At 51.5% G+C, this 22,014-nt stretch overlaps 1 protein-coding gene across 1 annotated transcript in view; it reads right to left on the bottom strand.

Annotated features, from left to right (window-relative positions):
• Positions 1-18,625, bottom strand: part of BCR (BCR activator of RhoGEF and GTPase) — a 110,477-nt gene extending 91,852 nt beyond the window's left edge. The window contains exon 1 of the mRNA XM_037510248.2: positions 17,266-18,625. Within this exon, the coding sequence (XP_037366145.1) occupies positions 17,266-18,586 (1,321 nt within the window). The 5' untranslated portion in view covers positions 18,587-18,625. The remainder of the gene's footprint in view (positions 1-17,265) is intronic.
• Between the last annotated feature and the right edge of the window lie 3,389 nt (positions 18,626-22,014).

Genomic DNA, 22,014 nt, shown 5'->3' with positions numbered 1-22,014 from the left:
CAGCTGGCAAGGATCTCACATGGCGTGGCAGAGCTCTCCTGCCGCGCCTGCTGCTCCCCTCAGCAGTGTATTTCGTCAGTCTGCCTGTTCTGTTCCCCGCTCTGTCTCTGGTGAATCCTGTCACCCTCCCGCGCATCTGGCCTGTACCCCGGTTCTTGTATAAAATAAATAAATAAACCAAGAAAGAAAGGAAGGAAAGGGAGGGAGGGAGGGAGGGAGGAGGGAGGGAGGGAGGGAGGGAGGGAGGGAGGGAGGGAGGGAGGGAGGGAGGGAGGAAGGAAGGAAGGAAGGAAGGAAGGAAGGAAGGAAGGAAGGAAGGAAGGAAGGAAGGAAGGAAGGAAGGAAGGAAGGAAGAAGGAAGGAAGGAAGGAAGGAAGGAAGGAAGGAAGGAAGGAAGGAAGGAAGGAAGGAAGGAAGGAAGGAAGGAAGGAAGGAAGGAAGGAAGGAAGGAAGGAAGGAAGGAAGGAAGGAAGGAAGGAAGGAGAAAGAAGTCAAAGGAGAGTAACTGCAATACCAAGGGTAAACTGGAACCGTATTTCTGGAAAGGAATTTCTCAGCAGATAACAAGGGTCTTCAAACCATCCAACCTGTGACTTGGTAAATTCACTGGCAAATGCCCACACACATAGTAGGAAGCAGAAGTGTAAACAGACATGACATGTTAAAACTTTCACTGAATGTAATGAACACCACCAAATTACACACTTCAATGTGGTATAAACAAGTAATGGGATATTATTCTGCTTTAAATAAGAAGGAATTACTGACCTAGTCTGCAACATGGATGAACCTTGAGGTTCATCCTCAAGATAAGATAAAAATACTGGATGATTTCACTGAGAGGAGGTACCTGGAATTCATCTCATAAAGGCAGAAAGTGGAATGGTGGTTGTCAGGGGCTGGGAGAGGGGGCGAAGAAGTATTGCTTAATGAGTGTAAAGTCTCAGTTTTCTAAGAAGAAAAGAATTCTGGAGGTGGACGGTGGTAATGGTTGCACAACAAGGCAAGTGAGTGTGCTCAACACCACTGATTGTACACTGAAAAATAGTTCAAATGGTAATTTTTATGTTGTATGTATTTTAGCACAATAAGAAAAAAAAGAACAGAACAAGAGCTCAGGAATCAGATCTCCAGGAGTGCCCAGCTCTGTGTGTTCTGTGTGTGCACAGATGTGTGACTTTTTAACTATATGGGCATCCGGGGTGAAGATGGGAACCTTCCAGTCCCTGTCAGGCCAAACACCCCCATTTCTCTAATCACTCTGCTGACAGGCCTGTGCTTTAGCAACACTGGGGGCGCTTAAAGGCACTGAACAGAGTACAATGATGGCGTCTCAGAGCCTGGACACTTCTATGGACACCAGGCGAGACTTGGTCCTAAGTGCCACAATCTTTCCTGCTGACCCAGACAAATAAAATGTCATCCGTGGATTTTATAGGGAGACATGTATCAGTAAAATGACTTCTTCGTGAATTAAAAATAGATAAATAAATAAAATAAAAAGCCCCCTTCAAGTTTCAAAACAAAACACTCCTGAAATGGAACAGTCAAGGAGATGCCTGGTCCTGACCCACTGCTCCTGCAGGAGTCTGTGCACCCCAGGGCCCAAGAGGGGGGCTGGTGTGAGTGTCTGAAACACACACTGATGCCTGTAGGTCAGGGGTGTTCCCAGGAGAAAGTCCACTTAGGCCTTTGATGTACCAGGTCTTATTGACAGCCATGTCCCCTCTTAGAATTCAGAAATTTATCACGTGCTCCTCCTCCCTTTGGAAGGATTCTAATTCACATACTTGAGGGAGCTCAGTGGTTTGGACCCAGAGAAAAAGGAGAGGGAAAGAAAAGAGGCAACAAACAACCATGTTCCATTCTCTTCCCAGATGTGTCAACACCCTGCACTTGCAAGGTAACAGGGCAGAATGCTCTGGTTCTGGCAGCCACAGCCCTGCTGTTGCACCCCAACAGCCAATTAAGACAGATTCAAGCCAGCAGAATTAGGGACAGGCCCCTTGCTGGCTTTGTGGGGCCCAGTCATTTGGCCCAAGAGTGGACACTTCACAAGAAGCCCCAAGCTTCCTGAGCAATTAGAATAAAGTCCTCTCCCAGACAGCCAGCAGCAGGCCAGGCCTCACTCAGCCCATTAACCTTCCTGGATGGACTTCCTTGCCAGAGTTTCTGGAACCTGAGACTGCAGACTTAGCAGGGATAAATAAGCAACCACAGGGCTCCCAGGGCTAGGAAAGCCCGGAGATGACAAAGGAGCATTAGGGTCAAGTCTCCGATGCTTCCTCACATTCCCCTTTCTGGGGCCGCTCACACCCCTTTCCAGAACCTCAGACACCCTTTCCTAGAGCTGTGTGTGTGCTTCCTAGAGCCACCCCACCCCCACCCCTTTCTGGAAACTGATAGCCCTTTCTGGAACCTTGCTGGCTCTCCCACAGAGAAGTCTGCTGCAGCGACTCATACCATCTGGTCACTGAAGAGATACCATAGGAGAGGAAACCAGATTTATGTTAAAAATCATAACGTGGATTTTTAGAGCCAAATTCTAAGTCACTCACAGCTGCTACAGGGGACATGAGCTCATCTGACTGCTTCACGAAAAGATGCTGTTCAACCAGGTCCTCCCTACCACGTGCCCCCAACTCCCACGGCTACCCTTCCCATCCCCATCCCCAGCTCCCCTAGGCTGACCACGGGGCAGGCCTCCTTGTTGCCTTCACACCTGCTCTGGGAGTCACTGGCCCTAGTTTCTGGCCTCACTACTGCCTTAGTCTCATCTTCCCTACTCTCCAGGCCCCAGAATGAGACATGTCAGTGCTCTTAAAGCACGGCCACATTCACACCAGGCTCTTGTGACAACGTCCCCGCAAACCCCAAACCCCTCTGTCCACTGTTCAGTAAGCTGGCCACTCCTCTGTGGGGTGACCAATCTCCCAAGACACACACTCAGGTCTCCTTCCTGGAGTCCCCCTTTAAGTCCCCAACCCTCAGTCACCTCCTCAGCACATGGTGTCCACAGCACTCCTCCAACAGATGGGGACTTATCTCTGCCCCGTACCCCTGCCCTAGGAACCAAGCACGCCCATGGGCAGACCCTCAAGGAGCACTGGGATGCCCTTCCTAAGCCCCTGGTCAGGAAAACACCCCTCCCTCCTCCTCACTGCCAGGATTCTGGACACAGTGGTCCCCACAGTGCTCTGGTTTCTCCTTTACCCACTCACAGCCACCATGACCTCTCCTAGCAGTCATTTCACCTTAGCCTTTCTACAACATAAACTCCCCTACTGCCCACCCGCCTGATCCCAGATGCCTCATCTCTTCCATGTATCCCCCAAATATGCAAAACCCCAGACCTGTTCCAATCTGCCCCTTCCTTCTTCATCAGGTGGGTCCTTTCTTCCAAAAGCCTGCTACCCATCTGAAGCCCTTCAACACAGCCCTCAGCACACCAGGTTCACACAGCCTCTCCTCTTTTCTCTTCAGTCACCCCTCCCACAGCTGGCTCATATACACATCCCTTCCCTGCTCCCCCCTCCCCCCTTTCATGACAACTACAGGTAAGACCATCCCACATATTAATGCCAAATACACTTTCCTGAGGCAAAGCTCCAAAGGTACTCCCCTTCTCTCACTCAACAACCTTCAGTGGCTCCCTAACACTATACAAGAAAGAAAAAAAGTCCTCAGCCTGGCTTCTGGATCCTACACAGTATGTCCTAACCCTCCTCTGTACACGAACCTCCCCCACTGCCTACATTTTATACCAGTTCTCCAATCTTGCAGATTCTGCTATTTCCTGCGCTGAACATGTTCCAGCCTCTAGATTCTTATCCATCTACACTCTTTACTCAGTACACCCTCCCCCAACCCTGCACCCTCCTCAGCATAGGGAAACACTAAAGAGATGTGAGGCAGCCACCCCCCCAAGTGAAGTGAAGTTGTTAGTCCTTGGAGCCTCAAGATCTGCCCCACACTGGAGTGGCTGCTCATCCTGGTGCCTGATCTGGAGGGGCCTTGCAACCCAGTTGAAGGTTTCTATTTGCCAAGAAAGACAAGCTCTCCCGAAGAACAGAGTCATGTTTTCCCATCACCTCCAACCCTTAAAAGACACCGAATAATTCACACTACTGAACTCCACACTTTAAAACAGCTACAACAGTCAATTTTATGTTAGGTGCAATTTTCCCCACGATTAAAAAAATACACTGAAAATGAGGGAGAGGAAAAGGACCAGTGAAGTGAGCTCAGTGGGATCCTGGTGAGGGCTGGAAGTGGCTGGTGAGCAGAGGGTTCACTGTCCTCTTTCTACTTCATGGGGTTTTGAAAATGGCCACCCATTTTGAATTAAGAAAGCATCTGTAGGGCCTCCCTGGTGGCGCAGCGGTTGAGCACTGGGCTGTGAAGCTGCCCGCAGCCTCTGCAGCACTGGTTCAATCCCCGGCTGCTCCACAGCCACCGGAGGAGGGTCCCACATTGCGCGCAGACCTCTCCTGCCGCCCGCTGCTCCCCTCAGCAGTGTACTTCAGTCCTTCTGCCTGTTCTGCTCCCTGCTCTGACTCTGGTGAATTCTCTCACCCTCCCGCGCTTCTGACTGTAACCAGTGCTTGTATAAATAATATAAATAAATCTTAAAAAAAAAAAAAAAGAAAGCACCTGTAAAGTACATTTCAGGAAATAATGCCTCCAAAAACAAATGGAGACAATTCACCCATGTTGCTAATGCAGAAAAGAAAAAAAAAAAAAATCAACATTCATAAGTGAGTTACATTTCCTGGTCTAAGATCTGGGCAAATACAAATACTGCTTTTACCCACTCCAGCTCAGGCACACACTCAGACAGTGACCACTGCATGACGAGCATCTCCCAAACTAATTCACAAAGTCAGGTCAGCAGGACTTTCAGACAGTCGGACAACGGCTCTGGGCCCAGCACAAGGACCCTTATTCCTCGGAACGGGCAGGAGAGGTAGACAACGGCATCGCCAGCCCAGTCTGGAAGCCCCTGCTCACATCACAGCCACTCCCGACACTGAAAAGAGCCACAGAACAAAAGATCGTCATATCTAGTCAACTATGGGAGATGTCCAGACAAGCCCTGCAAGCCCCTCACCTAAAACCTCAGACAGTTCAGCGAAGGCACTCTGCAACAGGCAGCATGGACCCAACGTGCCATGTGCCCCTCCCCCTGGAGCAGAGGCCACATTCAGCTCAGCCTCCTCCGGGCTTGCTGGCCAGTCACCACCCAACACTCGCAAAAAAGTCTAGAGGAAGAAACCCCGAAGACACCACACTGAGGGTCATAAGCCAGATGCAAAAAGACAAGGGCTGTATGACTCCACTAGTGGAGGAACCCAGGGCCTTAGAGCCATAGAGACAAAGGAAAGAGGTGGTTGCTGGGGTTTTGGGGGGGCGGGGGGAGTGAGACGTTATTACAGAATGGAGACAGGGCTTCAGTTTGGGATAGAAAAAGTTCTGGAGACAGATGGTGGTGACATACAACAATATGATTGTGCTTAATGCCATTAAACAGTATGCTTAAAAATGGTTAAAATGGTACATTTTGTGTTAAGCGTATAAAAGAAAAAAAAATAATAAAAGAAAAGGGAGAGGTGACAAGGGGAAGACCACAGTCCTTCAGATCCCTGATGGAAAGACCTGCTTCTCCACAAGCAGGTTTCTGAAGGGCAAGCCCGAGAAGGGAGAGCCACCAGGCTGGAGGCGGCAACAACCCTCCTCAGCAGAGGGAAACACAGAACAGATGTGAGGCAGCCACCCCCAAGTTAAGTGAGGTTGTTAGTCCTTGGAACCTCAAGATCTGCCCCACACTGGAGTGGCTGCTCATCCTGGTGTCTGATCTGGAGGGGCCTCGCACCCCAGTTAAGGGTTCCTATTCGCCTTCCTTCCCAGTGAGCTGGCAATGGCCAGTGGTCATTTGGTTTACGGCATCCCACTCTCCCAGGGCCACTCCCTGAAGAGGAGGCTCCTCCAGCCCTTCCAGAACCTCCATGTCCAGCCATGTCAGAACCCACGTCCAAGAGGGGGCTGAGAAGAACACTCTATGATCCAGCAGGACGCCTAGGAGTTAACCAGGGAGGGCCCAACCACCTGTGTATGAAAACACTCTCTGGAATATTATTCAGTCACAAAGAAGAATGAGGCGCAGATACATGCTACAACACGGATGAGTCGTGAAAACTGATTCTAAGTGAAAAAAGGCCAGATGCAAAGTTACACGTCATATGATTCCATTTATGTAAAATGTCCAGAAAAAGCAAACCTACAAAGCACTGTCAGGTGCCAGCCAGGCACTGAGGGTAGAGAGGGGGTCATGGCTCAAGGGAGCAGAATTTCCCTGTGAAGTGATGAAAAAGCTCTAAAATTAGACAGTGGTGAAGGCTGTGTGAGTATCTTTAAAAAACACTGACTTGTACACCTTAAATGAGTATATTCTAGCCTGTGAATTATATCTAAGTAAAGCCATTTAAAAGCCATCACCGCCACCCCCCAGAACATAGTCCTCATTTAGAAGGTATAAGTCCAGGGAACCAGAGATCTGCCTGCCCACAGTCACCACACGTGCCAGAAAGGACAGAAGCTACACTTGCCTTCTAGGCTTCCAAGCATCAGGCCTCCGGAGCTCTCAAAAAGAGGATGAGTAGAAATCAAGACCAAGCCTCCCACCAAGGTTTGCTGCAGGTCTGGCTGTCCCAGCCCCTCAGGAAGTAGACGTCAGGCACGGATGGGGACAGTGGTCACTGTGGGCTGGGAGTCAGCAGGCCCCATGGCTCACACAGCCACCCAGAGTGCTCCTGGAGCTTGAGACATCACACAGCTCTTGCCTGCCCTTCCCCCATACTCTGCAGTTGACAGGCGGAGTCAGCTCTTTGCCTGCCTCAGAGGCTGCCCCATATACTACTGACAGCCCAGCACCCCAGGGGCACCCTGCCAGGGCCATGCCCAGCTCTCCATAGTCTTCCACACGCCACAAACTGGCCAGCAAAGCCCTTGACATATCTGTAGACAGAACCAGAAATGCCAAAGCATTAGTAAATTTTTAGAGCTTCCCATCTTCCTCCTTGATTCCTACTAAAATATAAAATTCTGTGGCTTTTACTTCCTCCTTTAAGGTCTCATAATCACTAAAAATGAGAACGAAGTGGTTCTAAGGCTTCCATCTACAAACTTGGGGGCAACTCCATGAGAAAAATCAAGCCATCTCTCTCTTCCTTCAGTTCCTAGCTTGCAAGGTCCCCAAAAGCCACAAGGTCAAGTGGTCAAGGAACATTGCAAAAGGAGCCCATTCTACCCCACAAGGGGTAGTTGTGGCCCCAACACAAAGGATTTGGGAAACACTGGTGCATGGCCCCAAGTACTTTGGGCTAATGGGACTTAGGTCCAACACCAGATGAAGTAGCTGGCTTTCATTTGAGACCATGATGCAGAAAAATACACACTGTACCTTTAAGAAACAACAGGACCTCCACCCAGCCCAGGACACACTGTGAGAAAGAAAGGGGGGGTGGGGGGGGTGGGGTGAGGAAGGCCATGGCAGATCCCTAGACACCTTCAGAGCACATACTGGTCAGGCAAGGGCTTGCTGAGTGGATGAAATGGCCTACATCTACTAAATTATGCATTTCTCCTTCAAGAACTCTTGTTAAGTGGTATTCAATCAACTGACATTAGAGGCCCAAGGGGGCAACCCTGGGGCAGAGGACTGGGGACCAGACCCCCTGGCAACCGTTGCTCTGTGTACTCACTCATGCTCCCACAAAAACCTCCCAAGAAGGGCATCCTCTCCAGCTGACCAAATTAAGTCCCTGTGCAAACCATGCATTGACTCCCAGGGAATCCAGGTCTCTAAATTCTGCGTTCTTTCCCCAGACTAATTCAATGTATGTTGCCTCTTCTAGAATATTAATTTTGTTATATGCATGATTTAGGCATACACATGCCAGAAATCTCTTCTTCCTTTACTGGCATAACCTACCGACGCCAGCAGCATTTTTAAAAGGGAGCACATCAGGCCTTTAAAGTGAAGTGAATCTTCAAAAGCTCTTCTAAAATGAACAGAGGCACTTGAGTGAAGCATCCCCTTGGGCTGCTCTAGCCCTGCCAGGCTGGCTCCCACTGTGATCACTGCAGCAGGCCTCTCCCTCTGCCTCCAGTGTCCCCTCACTGCCTCTGGCCAGTGGATGATAGCACCTTCATAACACTCCCTGGACTACCCAGCTGACCCCCTGAGCACGTGGCCGGCTACCTCTGTCACACTATCCCAATAATGCCTTGTCCCAGGGAGCATCCAGAACCTGTTTACAGCAGAGCACCGCCAGCAGGCACCGAGCCCCCTCCCCTGCTTTGATGACTGGAATGAGAAAGGCAGACGGATGGTCACTCCAACATACATGCCCTTTTAGTTCTCCCACCACAAAACTGGCTGGTAGAGTCATAGCAAAATGCTCAAGGAGAACACATGGAAAGTTAGGAAATCTCTGTCTGGAAGATTTGCAAAATGAGAGAGAGAAAGGGCATCCCTGGACAGCTGACACCATCACAGACCAGACTGAAGGTTGGCACCAGACGATTCCTATCTCCCTACCAGACTGAAAATGACCTGCTAGGAAGCCTGTCTCATGATGCTCAGCCATGAGTGCCTGACACAGCAGCTCCTCGAGCCTGCAGAACGACTGATCAAGATCCCCTCCAACTCTAGGGGTGGGAAGGCAGGTCACTCCATGATCCCCATCATCTGATCAGCATCACCTCACAGTCCATAGTGCCAGGAGGGGCAAGAGCTGGCCCTTCACCGACCACCAAAACCTTGGACAGGTTATTTTAGGCCTGTGTGTTTGTCTCACACCCCCAGAGGCCAGATCAGCCGATGACATATAATTATGATGATAATCTTGCTGCAGCCACTTCACAAGAATGTTTCAAGGGCACATGAAACAGCCTCCACCAAAGTCATATTTACTACACAAGTGAGGCATCACAGTCTTCCCACCCCAGGCCTTGCCAGGCGCGTCTCCGAAACCCGCCAGGTGCGTCTCCCTCGGGCACCAGCCACCACCTCTGTCCGTGGTCATTTTGCAAGATAGTAGCGGAAAGCTCTTGAACCCAAGGCAGCTAATTAGCAGGTCCCAGTCTGAGGATTCAGGAAGTTCCCTAAGGTTGAATGGGGGAAGACCAAGCTTCAGCAAAGAATGAAAAATAACCAGCCAAATAATCTCCTAGGTCAGTTTCCTTGATGGGGCACCTATGTCATTAATCCCCTGAAAATCCACTGCTGTTTATATAATGGGGTTAAGCGGGGTTGGACCATAACCGAGAAGGGTCTGAGCAAACAGAAACCTCAGAAATGGGGTCTCATTCAGTCTATCTCTGATCCACAAACACCTACAGCTCCCAAGATAGACAGATCCATATGAGCTAAGATTATCCCCGCTACATCAAACCCTGCTAAGGAGATAGACTGAGACTTGTCCTATGGGACACAGTGGTAGGACAGACTGTCCTTGTCTTAAAGATCTCACTACTCAAGAAGGAAGCCAGACAGACACAGGATTAACAGGAAATAGCTGCAAACATACAGTTAAAGATAGATACACAGTTAAGGAAGACATTACGATATTACAAAGGTTTTGTTTTTGTGTGTTGGTTTTTAAAGGATAAGGCCCTTAGAGATAAGCCTTTCCATAAATCCATGCAAAAAAGGCAAGAAAGAATTTCTACAGGACAGTGCTTGGCACATAGTAGATGCTCAATAAGCTTACCTTTGAATGACTGAATGGGGTGGTTACTTTGGTAAAGGAAAACTAGGTATAAACCAAGATAAAGAAAAAAGGAAAAAGTTGTATAGTCATTTTAAATAAAAACGTTAAATAATCAAAGGAAAAGATCTCAGCAATGGCAGGGTTCAACCCCTAACTTTTTAAATAAGGAGAGGCAAGGCAGCACAGAAGCCTGAAGACACAGCTCTCCGCATGCCCGGCTATGTTGTCCAGCCCTGCCAGGCTGCCTAACACCACACAAGCTTTACTCAAACTCTTCCTAAAACATGGCCGTAGAGGTCAGCACCAGTACCATCTACTGTGATAGCTCCTTCCTTTGCTGCCCAGTTAAGGGGCTCATTGAGCACTGTGAGGCCACCACCACCACCACCACATTCATATGATGCTCTAACCCCCATATCTTAGAGCATGACTACATTTGAAGACAGGATCTTTCCAGTGATGACTAAGGTAAATGAGGTTGTCAGTGTGAGCCCTAATGACTTGTGTCCCTCTAGGAGCAAAATTTTAGATGCACAGAGACACACCAAGAGTGTGTGCACAGAGGGATGACCACACGAGCAGGTAATAAGAGGGTGGCCATCTGCAAGCCAAGGAGAGAGGCCTCAGAGGGAACTAACCACCCTTTTGTAAGACTTCTAGCCACCAGAACTATGAGAAAATAAATTCTGCTGCTTAAGTCACCCAGTCTGTACCACTTTGTTCTGGCAGCCCTAGTGAATTAATACACTGGGCTACTTCAAAACCATGGGTGTAAAAGATGAGGAATTATCACCGTCACTGACAGGTGTTTTCCTAAAGAGAACACACCGATTAGGGACCAGTGATGAGGAGTTAAGGATGAGAATGCTGCTCCAGGCAACGCCAAGACTCTACCAGAGGAAAATAAGTCAGACACAGAAGGACAAGTATGTGATTTCACTTACATGAGACACCTACAATAAGCAAATTTATGGAGGCGGAAAGTAGAGTGGTGGTTGCCAAGGGCTGGGGGTGGGGGAAAGGTGAATTATTGCTTCATGAGTAGAGTTCCTGGTTGAAGGGATGAGAAATTTCTGGAGGTGGATGGGGGTGATGGCTGCACAATGTGAATGTACGTAATGCCATGAAACTGTACACTTGGAATAATTTAAATGGTACACTGTTATGTATATTTTATCACAATTTAAAAAAACTTAAAATGTTACATAAATGTTTTAATTAAAATTTCTACTGGGTCTCCCTGGTGGCGCAAGGGATTAAATCTCTGTACTGTGAAGCTACTGGCAGCCACTACAGCACAAGTTCAAACCCAGCCAGGGAGCCGACCCACATGACACAGCAGACCTCTCCTATCTTGCCTGCTGCTCCTCTCCGTGTTTTTCAGTAGATCTGCCTGTTCTACTCCCCACTTTCTCTGGTGAATCCTTTCACTTCCTCCCCCCACACCTCTGGCCTACACCTCAGCTTTTCTATGCATACATAAATCTTTTTTTTAAGATTTTTATTTATACAAGAACTCGGATACAGGCCAGAGGCGCAGGAGGGTGAGAGGATTCACCAGAGACAGAGAGGGGAGCAGAACAGGCAGATCGACTGAAATACACTGCTGAGGGGAGCAGCGGGCGAGACAGGAGAGGTCTGCCGCGCCATCTGGGTGTCTCCCTGGCAGCCGGGAATTGAACCCATGCTGCAGAGGCTGCGGACAGCTTCACAGTTCAGCACTGTGCTCAACCCACTGCGCCACTGGGGAGGCCCAAAATATAAATCTTAAAAAATAAAATCTGTACATATTTGCAAAATATGAACAAAATATTTACATGCAAAATATTTACAAAAAATGAACCCTACATGAACCATAGGAATCATACTTCAGTGAGGATCAAGAAGCCCTACAGGGTGGGAGGGAGAGGGACAGGAGGATGAGAGTTAATTTAATCCACCAACCCCCTCCAAGACTTGATCTAAAAAGCAGCATCAGTCAAAACTCATACCTACTCTTTGGCAACCTGAGAACATTTCCAAGAAGCCCATCCACTCACTGGGAATGTGAAACCCCATCAAGTGCTGGGGGCAAGTTGCAGCCTGGGCTTGCTTGCTCTTCTGAGTAAAGAAAGCAGTCACATACACGGGTCTTTCTGGGCCACAGGACTCCCAGTCAAGGAGAGGAAGTGGCTACTGAAGCCAGAAGCAACAAATGAGGCAAAGAAGAGTCACGGAGAAGGCATGTTTCCCTGGACCCACTCAGATCAACAGCATTCCCCGCTCCTTCTTTAATGACAGGTTCCAGAATGCTTCATTCCGTTTCCAAAACAGGCAAGTCATCCTTTCCAAGCCAGAGAACCCTTGTAAAATTTGATCTAGACTCTGTTTCCACCCTGTTGATGACTTCTGTGGTCTCAGCCATCGCCCAGATCTGTCCACTCTGCCTCTGTTGAGGAGTGGGTAGTGAATCAAGAGGTGGCCACAGGCTCCAGTCTAAAGAGACAGCAGTGATGGGGCCAAAGCAAGAACTGGGTGACCTTTTACTCCCCTCCCTCCACCCCCACATTTATTCACTCAAACTGGCCACCAGCCCATTCAATCACCCAAGGGAATGTAAAAGCAGTGAGCTTTCAGATCTTTCAGACCATACCACAAGCCCAAAACCCAAAGGGCAAAATTAAGCTGCTTAATAGAAATATGAAAACACAGGGCAGCAACTCACATGAGAGCCCATAAAGAAACCTAAGATCTGGGGTCAATTCTCATGAGTGACACTTGAAAAAGAGGTTCAGCTCAAAATTTCCTCAGACCTAAGGAGGAAAAGATCTTGAGTTGACTGGCCCCTCTCTCATGGAGGGCTGGTTGAATCTTCCCCAAGGGAAATTATAGGACAGGGATGGTGCCAGAAAGAGATAGGGATGGGTGATAAGACACTTCCCGACAACCAGCACAACTTCCCAACTCTCAGCTCCCCCTGCAAGAGCCCTCAAAGCTGTGAGGAGGAGCAAGAGATCTTCCAAGGCAGTACCTCCTGTCACAGAGAGGTTCTTGGAAACTGTGACTTGAAGCAAAACAACGTACAACAAAACCAATTTGACCACAGGCTCATTGATATAAACCAGAGTTAAGTTTCTAGGGCATATTTCTGGTCACAAAAACATCACCAAACTTCTAAAAAAGACCCAAAATACTAACATTCAACAGTAATGTGAATCATTTATCCATTTGTGTTCCAACCTGCTTATTTCAGTTCAGCATGTGGGGTGGCCAGAGACTATCACCGCAACTCGGGGTAAAGTGGGAACCCAGCCTGCACAGGACGCCCTCCCACTCACACCCACGCTCACTGGGGCAGTTTAGACACGTCTATTACCCCAATGCGCCCTTCCTGGGATGTGGAAGCCTGAGTACCAGAGAACATGCAAATACCACACAGACAGCAGACCAGGCAGGAAACAGATTATTTCTTTCCTTTTAAAGATTATAATGAAACAATGGTGAATGAAACAAGAGTTATTCAGGGACCTGCTATTGGTACTATGTATATTATGGGGCTCTAAGCCTGGTCCCAGAGACCAACCAAGCAGAAATCCTGGCCTCCAAAATGCAGTCTGGGGACCTCCCTGGTGGCACAGGGGTTGAGACTCAGTATCAATGCCACTGCCAGAGTTCAATCCCCGGCCAGGGAATTAACCCACACTGCGCAGCAGACCTCTCCTGCCTTGCCCGCTGCTCCCCTCAGCAGTGTATTTCAGTAGATCCACCTGTTCAGCTCCCCAATCTGTCTCTGGTGAGTCCTCTCTCCCCACACCTCTGGCCTACACCCCAGTTCTTGTATGTATACATGCACAAATAAGTAAATGAAAATCTTTTTTAAAAAAATGCAGCCTGTGTTACAACGATGAACCTTGGGACATTACGCTTGGTGAGATAAGCCAGACTCAGAAGCAGAAACATTACATGATTCCTCTTACACATGGTACCTAGAGTAGTCCAGTCACAGAGACAGAAAGGAGAATGGTGGTTGTCAGGGACTGAGTGGGTGAAATGGGGAGCCACTGTTCACTGGGTACAGAGTTTCAGTTTGGAGAAATGAAGGAATGGAGATGAAAGCTGGTGATGGTTGGGCAAGGTGAATGAATGATTGTACTTAATGCCTCTGAACTGCACATTTAAATACAGTTGCAGTGGGTTCGGAGGGTAAATTTTACACGATGTATATTTTATCACAATAAAAAAAAAAAAAGTACATATCCAGAGTCCTCTGTGATGCCCCCGAGCCTTTCCTCAATCAGCTCCTTGGGCTTTCCCAATTCTCTTGCCACCACACTTGTGATGTTATCGGCAAGGTCCCTCTCGCCAGTGCTGCTGCCTCTGCCAGCATCCCTGATGTCACTCCCCTCTGAATACATACATGATATATGTGTACATTCTTCTCTCCCGTTGCCTTGGAAGCTCCCAGATGGCAAGGACCACATTCTCCCTGTGTAGCAAACATGGTACAAAGGGAATGGTCTGCACGAGGTGGCTTCACCCACCAATGGGGCCTGGGTATACAGAGCTGGGAGGACCTCTGGGCCAATCCAGTCATGCTTCTCAAGCATGAGGCAGTGGAGAGAACACCATGGTCCAGAAAAATAGCTCACATTCTGCTCTGCATTCCCACAGGAGCCAGGAATTCCATTTTTGTCATTTCTAACTATACCGTTACCTGTAGGTGGGCAGCTCTGCCATGGCTGATAGAAGAGCCCACCAGAGACCCTGTGAGAAGCATGCTGTCACTATGGCTGGCACACAGCTGTGTGTGGTTATTTCTGTCTGCTCCTTCAAACACCAGTGCCCTCAATTCAGAAATGAGAGCCCACTCATCCCAAGGTTTCTGAAACAATTAGATCTGGGACCCCACATCTGCTATTGCTGCTATGGAAAATTAGGGTGACTTTCACTCCCTCCCCACACTGTCATTTTCCTCATTGTTCCAGCACTGTCCTAACCAGCAGGCTCCACAGCCATCTAAAGAATATCAGTAAACAATCCAGATAGTGACATAGGACTGAGCCAGCACAGGATGCCTCACTCCCCACCAGTCACAATCCTCAAAGGAGAGTGCTGGGTGCAGAGTTTAAAGGCTCCCAGAGTTAAAACAACCAAGAATTTAAAAACTTAATAGGAGAGGGCCCCCCTAGCGGTGCAGGGTTGTTAAAGTCTCAGTACTATCAAGCTAGCCCAGGCACTGAGGCCTGAGTTTGATCCCTGCCAGGGAGCTAACCCACATGGCGCAGCAGACCTCTGCTGCCTAGCCCACTGCTCCCTTCAACAGTATATTTCAGTGGTTCCACTTGTTCTGCATCCTATGCTGTTTCTGGTGAATCCTCTCACTCCCTCACACCTCTGGCCTACACCCCAGTTCTACTATGCATAGATAAATAAATCTTTAAAAAAACAAACTTAAGGGCCTCCCCGGTGTCGCAGCGGTTGAGCGCTGGGTTGCGATGCTGCCTGCAGCCTCTGCAGCACCGGTTCAATCCCCGGCTTCTCCCCGGCCACAGGAGGAGGGTCCCGCATGGCGCGCAAACCTCTCCTGCCGCCCGCTGCTCCCCTCAGCAGTGTGCTTCGGTCCTTCTGCCTGCTCTGCTCCCCGCTCTGGCTCTGGTGAATTCTCTCACCCTCCCGCGCTTCTGACTGTACCCAGTGCTTGTATAAATAAATAAATAAACAAACAAATAAAATAAATCTTAAAAAAAAAAACTTAATAGGAGAGAGAATCTGGGACCTTGAGGACATTCAGAAAAGGATCCAACAAAATCCTAGCAGTCAGTCCAAGATGTACTATTAACTGCTTTTACTGAGAAACTATGCTGTGTCATACATGGAGCCGGGGGGCTGTTGATGTGGGGGCATGACCATGTCTACATAGGCAAAGGAAAAGCAAGCCAGAGAGCAGAGAGAGGACCTACGGGGCGGAACACTGAAACATATCCCATGCCATCAAATCTCACTTTCTGGAAACTCAGAATTCTCCACCGGCAAAAAAACATCATTTCAGACGACAGGTCTCCACAAAACCCTCTCATTTTCTTCTTTATTAATAACATTCTCCCACACCATGGCACTCAAGCTGGCTCACTTGGCCGACAGCTGGCCAGACAAGGCTGATGCTCTGTGACCACAGGGCAATGCTCCAGATCCCAGATGAGCTGCTATGCTTGCAAAGCAGGCTTCTGAACACGACAGCCTTCCACCCCCATGGGGGACTTAGGGGATGCAGCTGCACCAGGCCGCAGGTCCGAGGAGCATGCCACAGCCAACCTCAGCTGCAAATAGAAGATCAGAAACTAGATGTACCTACAACAAACAGGACACAGTGCCGATCACAAAAAGATCTCTGGACAGAGCCAAAAATAGCCTTAGTTGTTTTAAGAGGATTCTGACCAACCAAGCACATACAACTCCATCAGCAGAAAAAGAAAAATCAATGGAGCAGAAAAGATCAGCCCAACAGGGACCGGCACTCTAAGAGACTCCTGACAGTCTCACAACCCCCAGCCCAGTCAAACCCCATGCCCCGCTCCCCACCATTTCCTTACCCCAATTAACAACTGTGCCTGGATCTCAAAGCCTGTTCCCATCACCCAAACACCTACTGGTATTTGCACACAGTCCAGAAGTTACATACACCCCATAGGTTTAACCTCAGGGCCTTCGAGGAGTCAGACCATGGACTGGGACTGAAAATAAGCACCGGTAGGTGCTCATCCCGGGCATGACAAGGAGGCAGGGGTGCACCTAAGGATCAGAAAATGGAGTTGGGGTAAGATACACGGAGGTCTCTGTGGGTGAGTAATGATGGATGAAGTCTTCATCAAAGCCAGGAGATTGGATCGGGTGCGGCTCTGTTGTAATCAGGATAAAATCTTCCCCCTGTCAGTTTTTAGCGGCATTGAGTCAGAATGACTGTCCTTCACTTCCTTCTAATTCATACTTTCACCTGCTCTGACTTGCAAGTGAACCCGACACTTCTATGGCCTGCGAGCAGCTAGCACATCTTGGGTTCCCCAAACAAGTCAGATGATCCTTCCAGGACAGGAACTGCTGGGAGGATGGAAATGCCCAAAACACATCAATCTCTGCTGAAAGTATGTCCTTTAGGTGACTGAAGGTGACCCAGTTTACACCATCCTCATGCCCAGCATGGGGGAATCAGAGGGCACTGAGATTCTGGCTCGGGGTATCCTGGTCCCGATTCACAGAGAGTGAGCCTAAGCAAGCCACCCTTACATCACACACACCTCCCAACCACACCCCATCCCAAACACTGGGAATCTGCACCCAGGAGGAAAGGGAGGATGGGCAGGATCAGTGTGAATCCTTCTCTTCACAACAGTACTTGAATATTACTCAGTTTAAGTAGTTAGTCCTTCCCAAATGACTTCCCCTTTTCTATTCCCTACCCCTTCAATGGTGTCCAGCAGGACGCAGGTGTCTCACCCAAGGAGACAAAAGTACCCACCTGCATCTCCATGGAAGGTACCTTCCTGAGGCAGCCTGCCTGACAAGCTGTCCCCATCACTGGGCCAGATCTGCCCCGTCTTGCGGACGCCCACGATGGTGGCCTCTGACACCACAACCTGGCCCTGACGGTGCCGCTTCTGGCACTGAGGCGTGGGGGGGCTACTGCTGTCGAAGGACTGTTGCGAGTTCTGCGAGGGCGAGCGGCTCTTGTCCCGGAACATGCGGTAGGTAGTGGGGCTTGGGGACACGCGGCTGGACTGGCCAGAGGAGAAGTCCTCCTCGCTGGAGGTCAGGTTCTCGTTGGAGCTGCAGTCCGGAGTGTAGCCACCTCCGCTGTCCTCGAAGCTCCGAGGGGAGTAGGACCGACGGGGCCAGGTAAGGCGCTTCTCCTGCTCGGAGGTGCTCTGGCTACGCAGGAGCGGGCCCTTGCCCTCCCCCTCCCCCATCATGCCCCCGACATAGATGCTCTGGTAGGGCTGGTACTCCAGCGGCGGCCACGGGGGCCTGCTGCCACCATTGGCGTTGATCAGGTTGTCCTTCAGGAAGCGGGGGTTCAGCTCAGCGTCCTCATAGTCACCGTCGAGGCCGCAGCTGCTCTCCGAGGGGCGCCCCCGGTAAGAGGACCTGGGCACATCCCCGAGAGCAGGCCCGGGGCCGCCGCCGTGCTGGGACTTCTTGCGCTCCATCTGCATGGCCTGGCTGCCCAGGGAGCTGATTCGGTCAGACACCTCTTTGTCGTTGACCTTCACGAGGCCGCGTTCGTGGTGAAACTCGACGTTCACATAGAAGGGTTTTTCGGCTTCGGACGCCCCGGACTGGCCGTGGCCCTTGCGGATCCTTTCAAAGTTGGACCTGAGCGCCGCCACGCTGGTGGGGTGGCCCCGGTCCTCCCGGTCCGCGGGCGCATTGGTGGCCGCGGGCCTGCGGGCGGCCGCGGGCCTGGGCTTGCCGGGCGACCCCTCTCCGTCCGGCCGGGTTTCGGGCTCCTCGGCCCGCGGCGGGTCCGCGCTATCAGCTGGCGCGGGCTGGGGGCGCGGCGCGGGCGCGCGCGGCTCCGCGTCGCCGTCGGGGGGCTGCGCCGCGCGCCTGAAGCCCCAGCGCTGGCGGTCGTAGCTCTTCTTCTCCTTGGCCAGCAGCGTCTGCAGGTAGATCATACGGAAGCGTTCCTGGTTCACCTCCTGCTCCAGGCGCCGGATGGAGGCCTTGCAGCGCTCCAGTTCCTGCTCGATGTCGCCCACCGAGCGCAGTTCCATGCGCGGCGGCTCCGAGTCCGGGAACTGCGCCTTCCACGCCTCGGCGAAGCCCACCGGGTCCACCATGGCGCGGCCGGCCTCACCTGCGCCGCCCGACTGCGCGCGGGGCCCGCCTCAGCGGAGGCGCGGTGCCCTCGCCAGGCCCGGCCCGGGACGCCGGGCGGCCCCCATGGCCCGGCGCGGCGGCTCCGGCGGCGGCACCAGGCGAACAATGCCCGCCCCTCCCGGGCGCAGGTGAGCCGCGGGCTGCGCTCCCCCGGCGGCTCGGAGCGCGGGGCGGGGCGCGCGCGGTGGGCGGGCGCGCGCGAGGGCGGGGCGGGGGGAGCGGGGCGCGGGGCTGCGCGCGCCGCTATTGTGTGCGGGGCCGCTGCGCGCCGCGCGGGGCAGGCGCTGCCCTCCCCTCGGCGGGGCGCCGCTAGCCCATGGCCGCCGCCCGCGCGCTCCTCTCCCCCGGCTCTCGCGGCGCCCCGCGTCCCAGCCGCCGCCTCCCCCGGCGCGGCGCTCCGCCGGGCCGCCCCTCGCCGCACTCCCGCCCGGCCCGCACCCGGCGCCGCAGGAAGGGGAGGGCCAGGGGGCGGTGGCCGCGGCGCGGCTGACGGAGCCGGGCGGGCCTCTTAAAGGGGCCGCGCCGCGGGCGCCTGGCGGGGAGGCCTAGAGGCCGCACCCCCCAGGCGCTGCCGCCCTCGCTGCGTCCCCGAGATTGGGGAAACTGAGGCCCGACGGCTGCAAAGCCGGCGTTTCATGGCGGAGGCCCTGGGAAGTTCTGCACACCTGGAACTGGAGCACCTGGATCCGCATTTGCCTGCAGACCGGCACTCACCGGCTTCTGGACCGGGCGATCCAGAGGCCACCCAGCGGGGCGCACAGGTCACCCAGCAAAGTATGAAGCCCCATGCCAAGTGGCCAGTGTCAGCTGTCCCTCTGTACCCACGGACCCCAGGGATGGGGCTGGGGGCAGTGCTGGGCCATGAAGCAACAGACAAAACCGTAGGGTTGTGTCACAGAAGTAATGGGAATTTCTCAACATCCATATCTCTCTTCCTGTTGTCCTGAGCCTCGTTTGTTTGTCTGCTGGCCTCCTTCGCTGGAGGCCACTGTAGTTTTTCCGGTCTTGTCTGACTTTGAAGTTCCCTCTGTTTATCTCCCTCTAGGGTCTCTCATGCCTCAGGTGTTACCCACAAGCCTGGGCAGAAGACAGGACAGCCCAGAGCCAGCGATGAGACAGTCTATATCATAGTCCAGGGAAGCCCCAAGAGCTTAGCTGCTCAGCAGACGGGAGGGGCACTATATGGGGTCTGATGGGTACAAAATGAAAATACCCAACCAGCCTACTGAGTGAGGGGGAAAGGAAACAGAATTTGTCAACCAATGAACTGCCTTTGAGTGCTGACCAACTCTGCCTCCCTGAGCAGGGATTTCCTGGGCATTGAAATGAGAACAAGGATACCTTCCCATGAGGGCTATTTTGTCCCTGCGTGAATGTGAAGAGTCATCAAGTCCTCCCTGCAGTTCCAGTGCCACCCAGACCAGAACAGAAGCCTATACAGTAATCCAGGGTAACAGAGCTCAGGACTAGGGTCTAGGCTGGACTGGCTCAAGTTCAGGCCTCCCTCACACCAGACTTTGTGACCTTGGCAATTCCCTTCCCCTTTCTGAGCCACAGTGATTGCCTCATACATGAAATGTGAGTGCAACTGTGTAAAGCACCCAGGAGGGGCAAACATAAAACTCACACCCCAATAAATGGCACGTGGGTTTCCTTCCATTACTGCCTGTCAACAGAGGTGCCCTGGGAGAAGCCCTGGAAAACCCTTGGGGCCCCAACTTCCAGACACTTCCTGACACAGCTCACGCCTGCCCTCTGCAGGTCTCTTCAACCTCCTGCCTTTCCCCTTGTTTCCTGGGACCCAATCGCTTGAGATCCCCCACAAAGCAGGCAGGACCAGTGTAAAACCCATTTTACAGGTGAGGAAACAAGGAGTTGATGCTCTGGCTTTGGGGCGAGCAAAATGAGGCTGAAATCCCAGCAATGCTAACATCACTGGACCTCTTCTTTAAATGAATATAATCCTGACCTCACAGGGTCTGGCATAAAGCAGCTCATCAGTATTAGCTGCCTTGCCTAAATGACCTGCTTAAGTCACCCAACGAGAAGTCAGGCAGAGGGCCTCCCTGGTGGCGCAGGCGGTTGAGCGCAGCGCTGTGAAGCTGTCCGCAGTCTCTGCAGTGCCGGTTCAATCCCTGCCGGCCTCAGAGCAACCCACATGGCAAGCAGACCTCTTCTGTCTTGCCCGCTGCTCCCCTCAGCAGTGCATTTCATCAATCTGCCTGTTCTGTTCCCCCCCTCTGTCTCTGGTGAATCCTCTCATCCTCCCACGCATCTAGCCTGTACCCCAGTTCTTGTTTAAATAAAATAAATCTTTAAAAAAAAAAAGAAAAAGAGAAGTCAGGCAGAACTAGAATGTAGGACACTGACCCCCATTCCCTGGCAGTAGAGAGAATCCACAAAGCACAAACTGCTTTTTCCCCTGCTAATCAGCCCATTTAGTTTCCAAGGGTAACTGTGGACAATTACTCAAGGACAGTATCATTAGCTGCCTGGGAAATAAAGGGGTATTTCGGAGGGGAGTTTTATCTGTCAGGGAGATGTCCCTTTCTCTGGTTATCGGGCCCCAATTCAGACCCACCTTGACTATGTTATACGTAAGTAAACTTGCTTCAGAAGCTCTGTTTAGTGTGGGTTGGCAGGCTCTGTTCTCATGACATAGCAAATGGCTTGTTGCCAGGCACAAGGACATAGCAAGATAGTGGCTCTCTCTGCCATGGGGCAGCTTCTGGCCCCAAGGACACTCCGCCCATCCTCCCGGAAAGTCTCCCACACTGGGACTCTGGTCTTTCCTACAGAGATTTCTTATCATCCGTTCCTCCCAAGGAAGGGAAGAAGGAGTAGGAACAAGGGGTCCAGACACATAACACTCTGTAACACCTTCTCCCCAGCTAGATCTAAACTACCAAGGACTTTGCAGAGGCAGCATGCTGTGCAAGGATCCAGAGGCAGAGGAAGGGGGGAGGGCTTCCTGAGGGAGGTGACATCTAATTTGGTCTGAAGGACAAGGAACAGGAAGGTAAAGAAAGAGCAAAGATGGAGTTCTAGGGTGTTTGAAGAACAGCTGGGTTAGAAAAGAGGCTGGTGTAGGAGGCTAAAGGTGACATTGAAGGAGGGAGTTAGGAAATGGGTATAGGCAGTCAGTTAGGAACAGGTTGCCCCAAGGCCCTAAGTCCACTTACCAGCCTGACTGAGAAACACTTGGTTGGAACCAGGAGGGCACTCTTCCCCAAGACCTAGGTTCATTTATCAGTCTGATTGGAGAAAAATCCCAGACAAGAGGTGCTCCCCTACCAATACAGTAAAGAGTAGAATGTTCCGAACACCAACATAAGAACACAATGCTAAAGCACATGGACCAAAGCTAGTTTTGGAAAGCTAGGCCAGG

This window comes from Talpa occidentalis, unplaced genomic scaffold, assembly GCF_014898055.3.
Source record: "Talpa occidentalis isolate TD23 unplaced genomic scaffold, MPIMG_talOcc4v2.1 talOcc4.14, whole genome shotgun sequence".
Lineage (NCBI taxonomy): Eukaryota > Metazoa > Chordata > Mammalia > Eulipotyphla > Talpidae > Talpa > Talpa occidentalis.
Note: the sequence above shows the minus strand (reverse complement) of the source record. Positions and strands in the feature narration are given on the sequence as shown.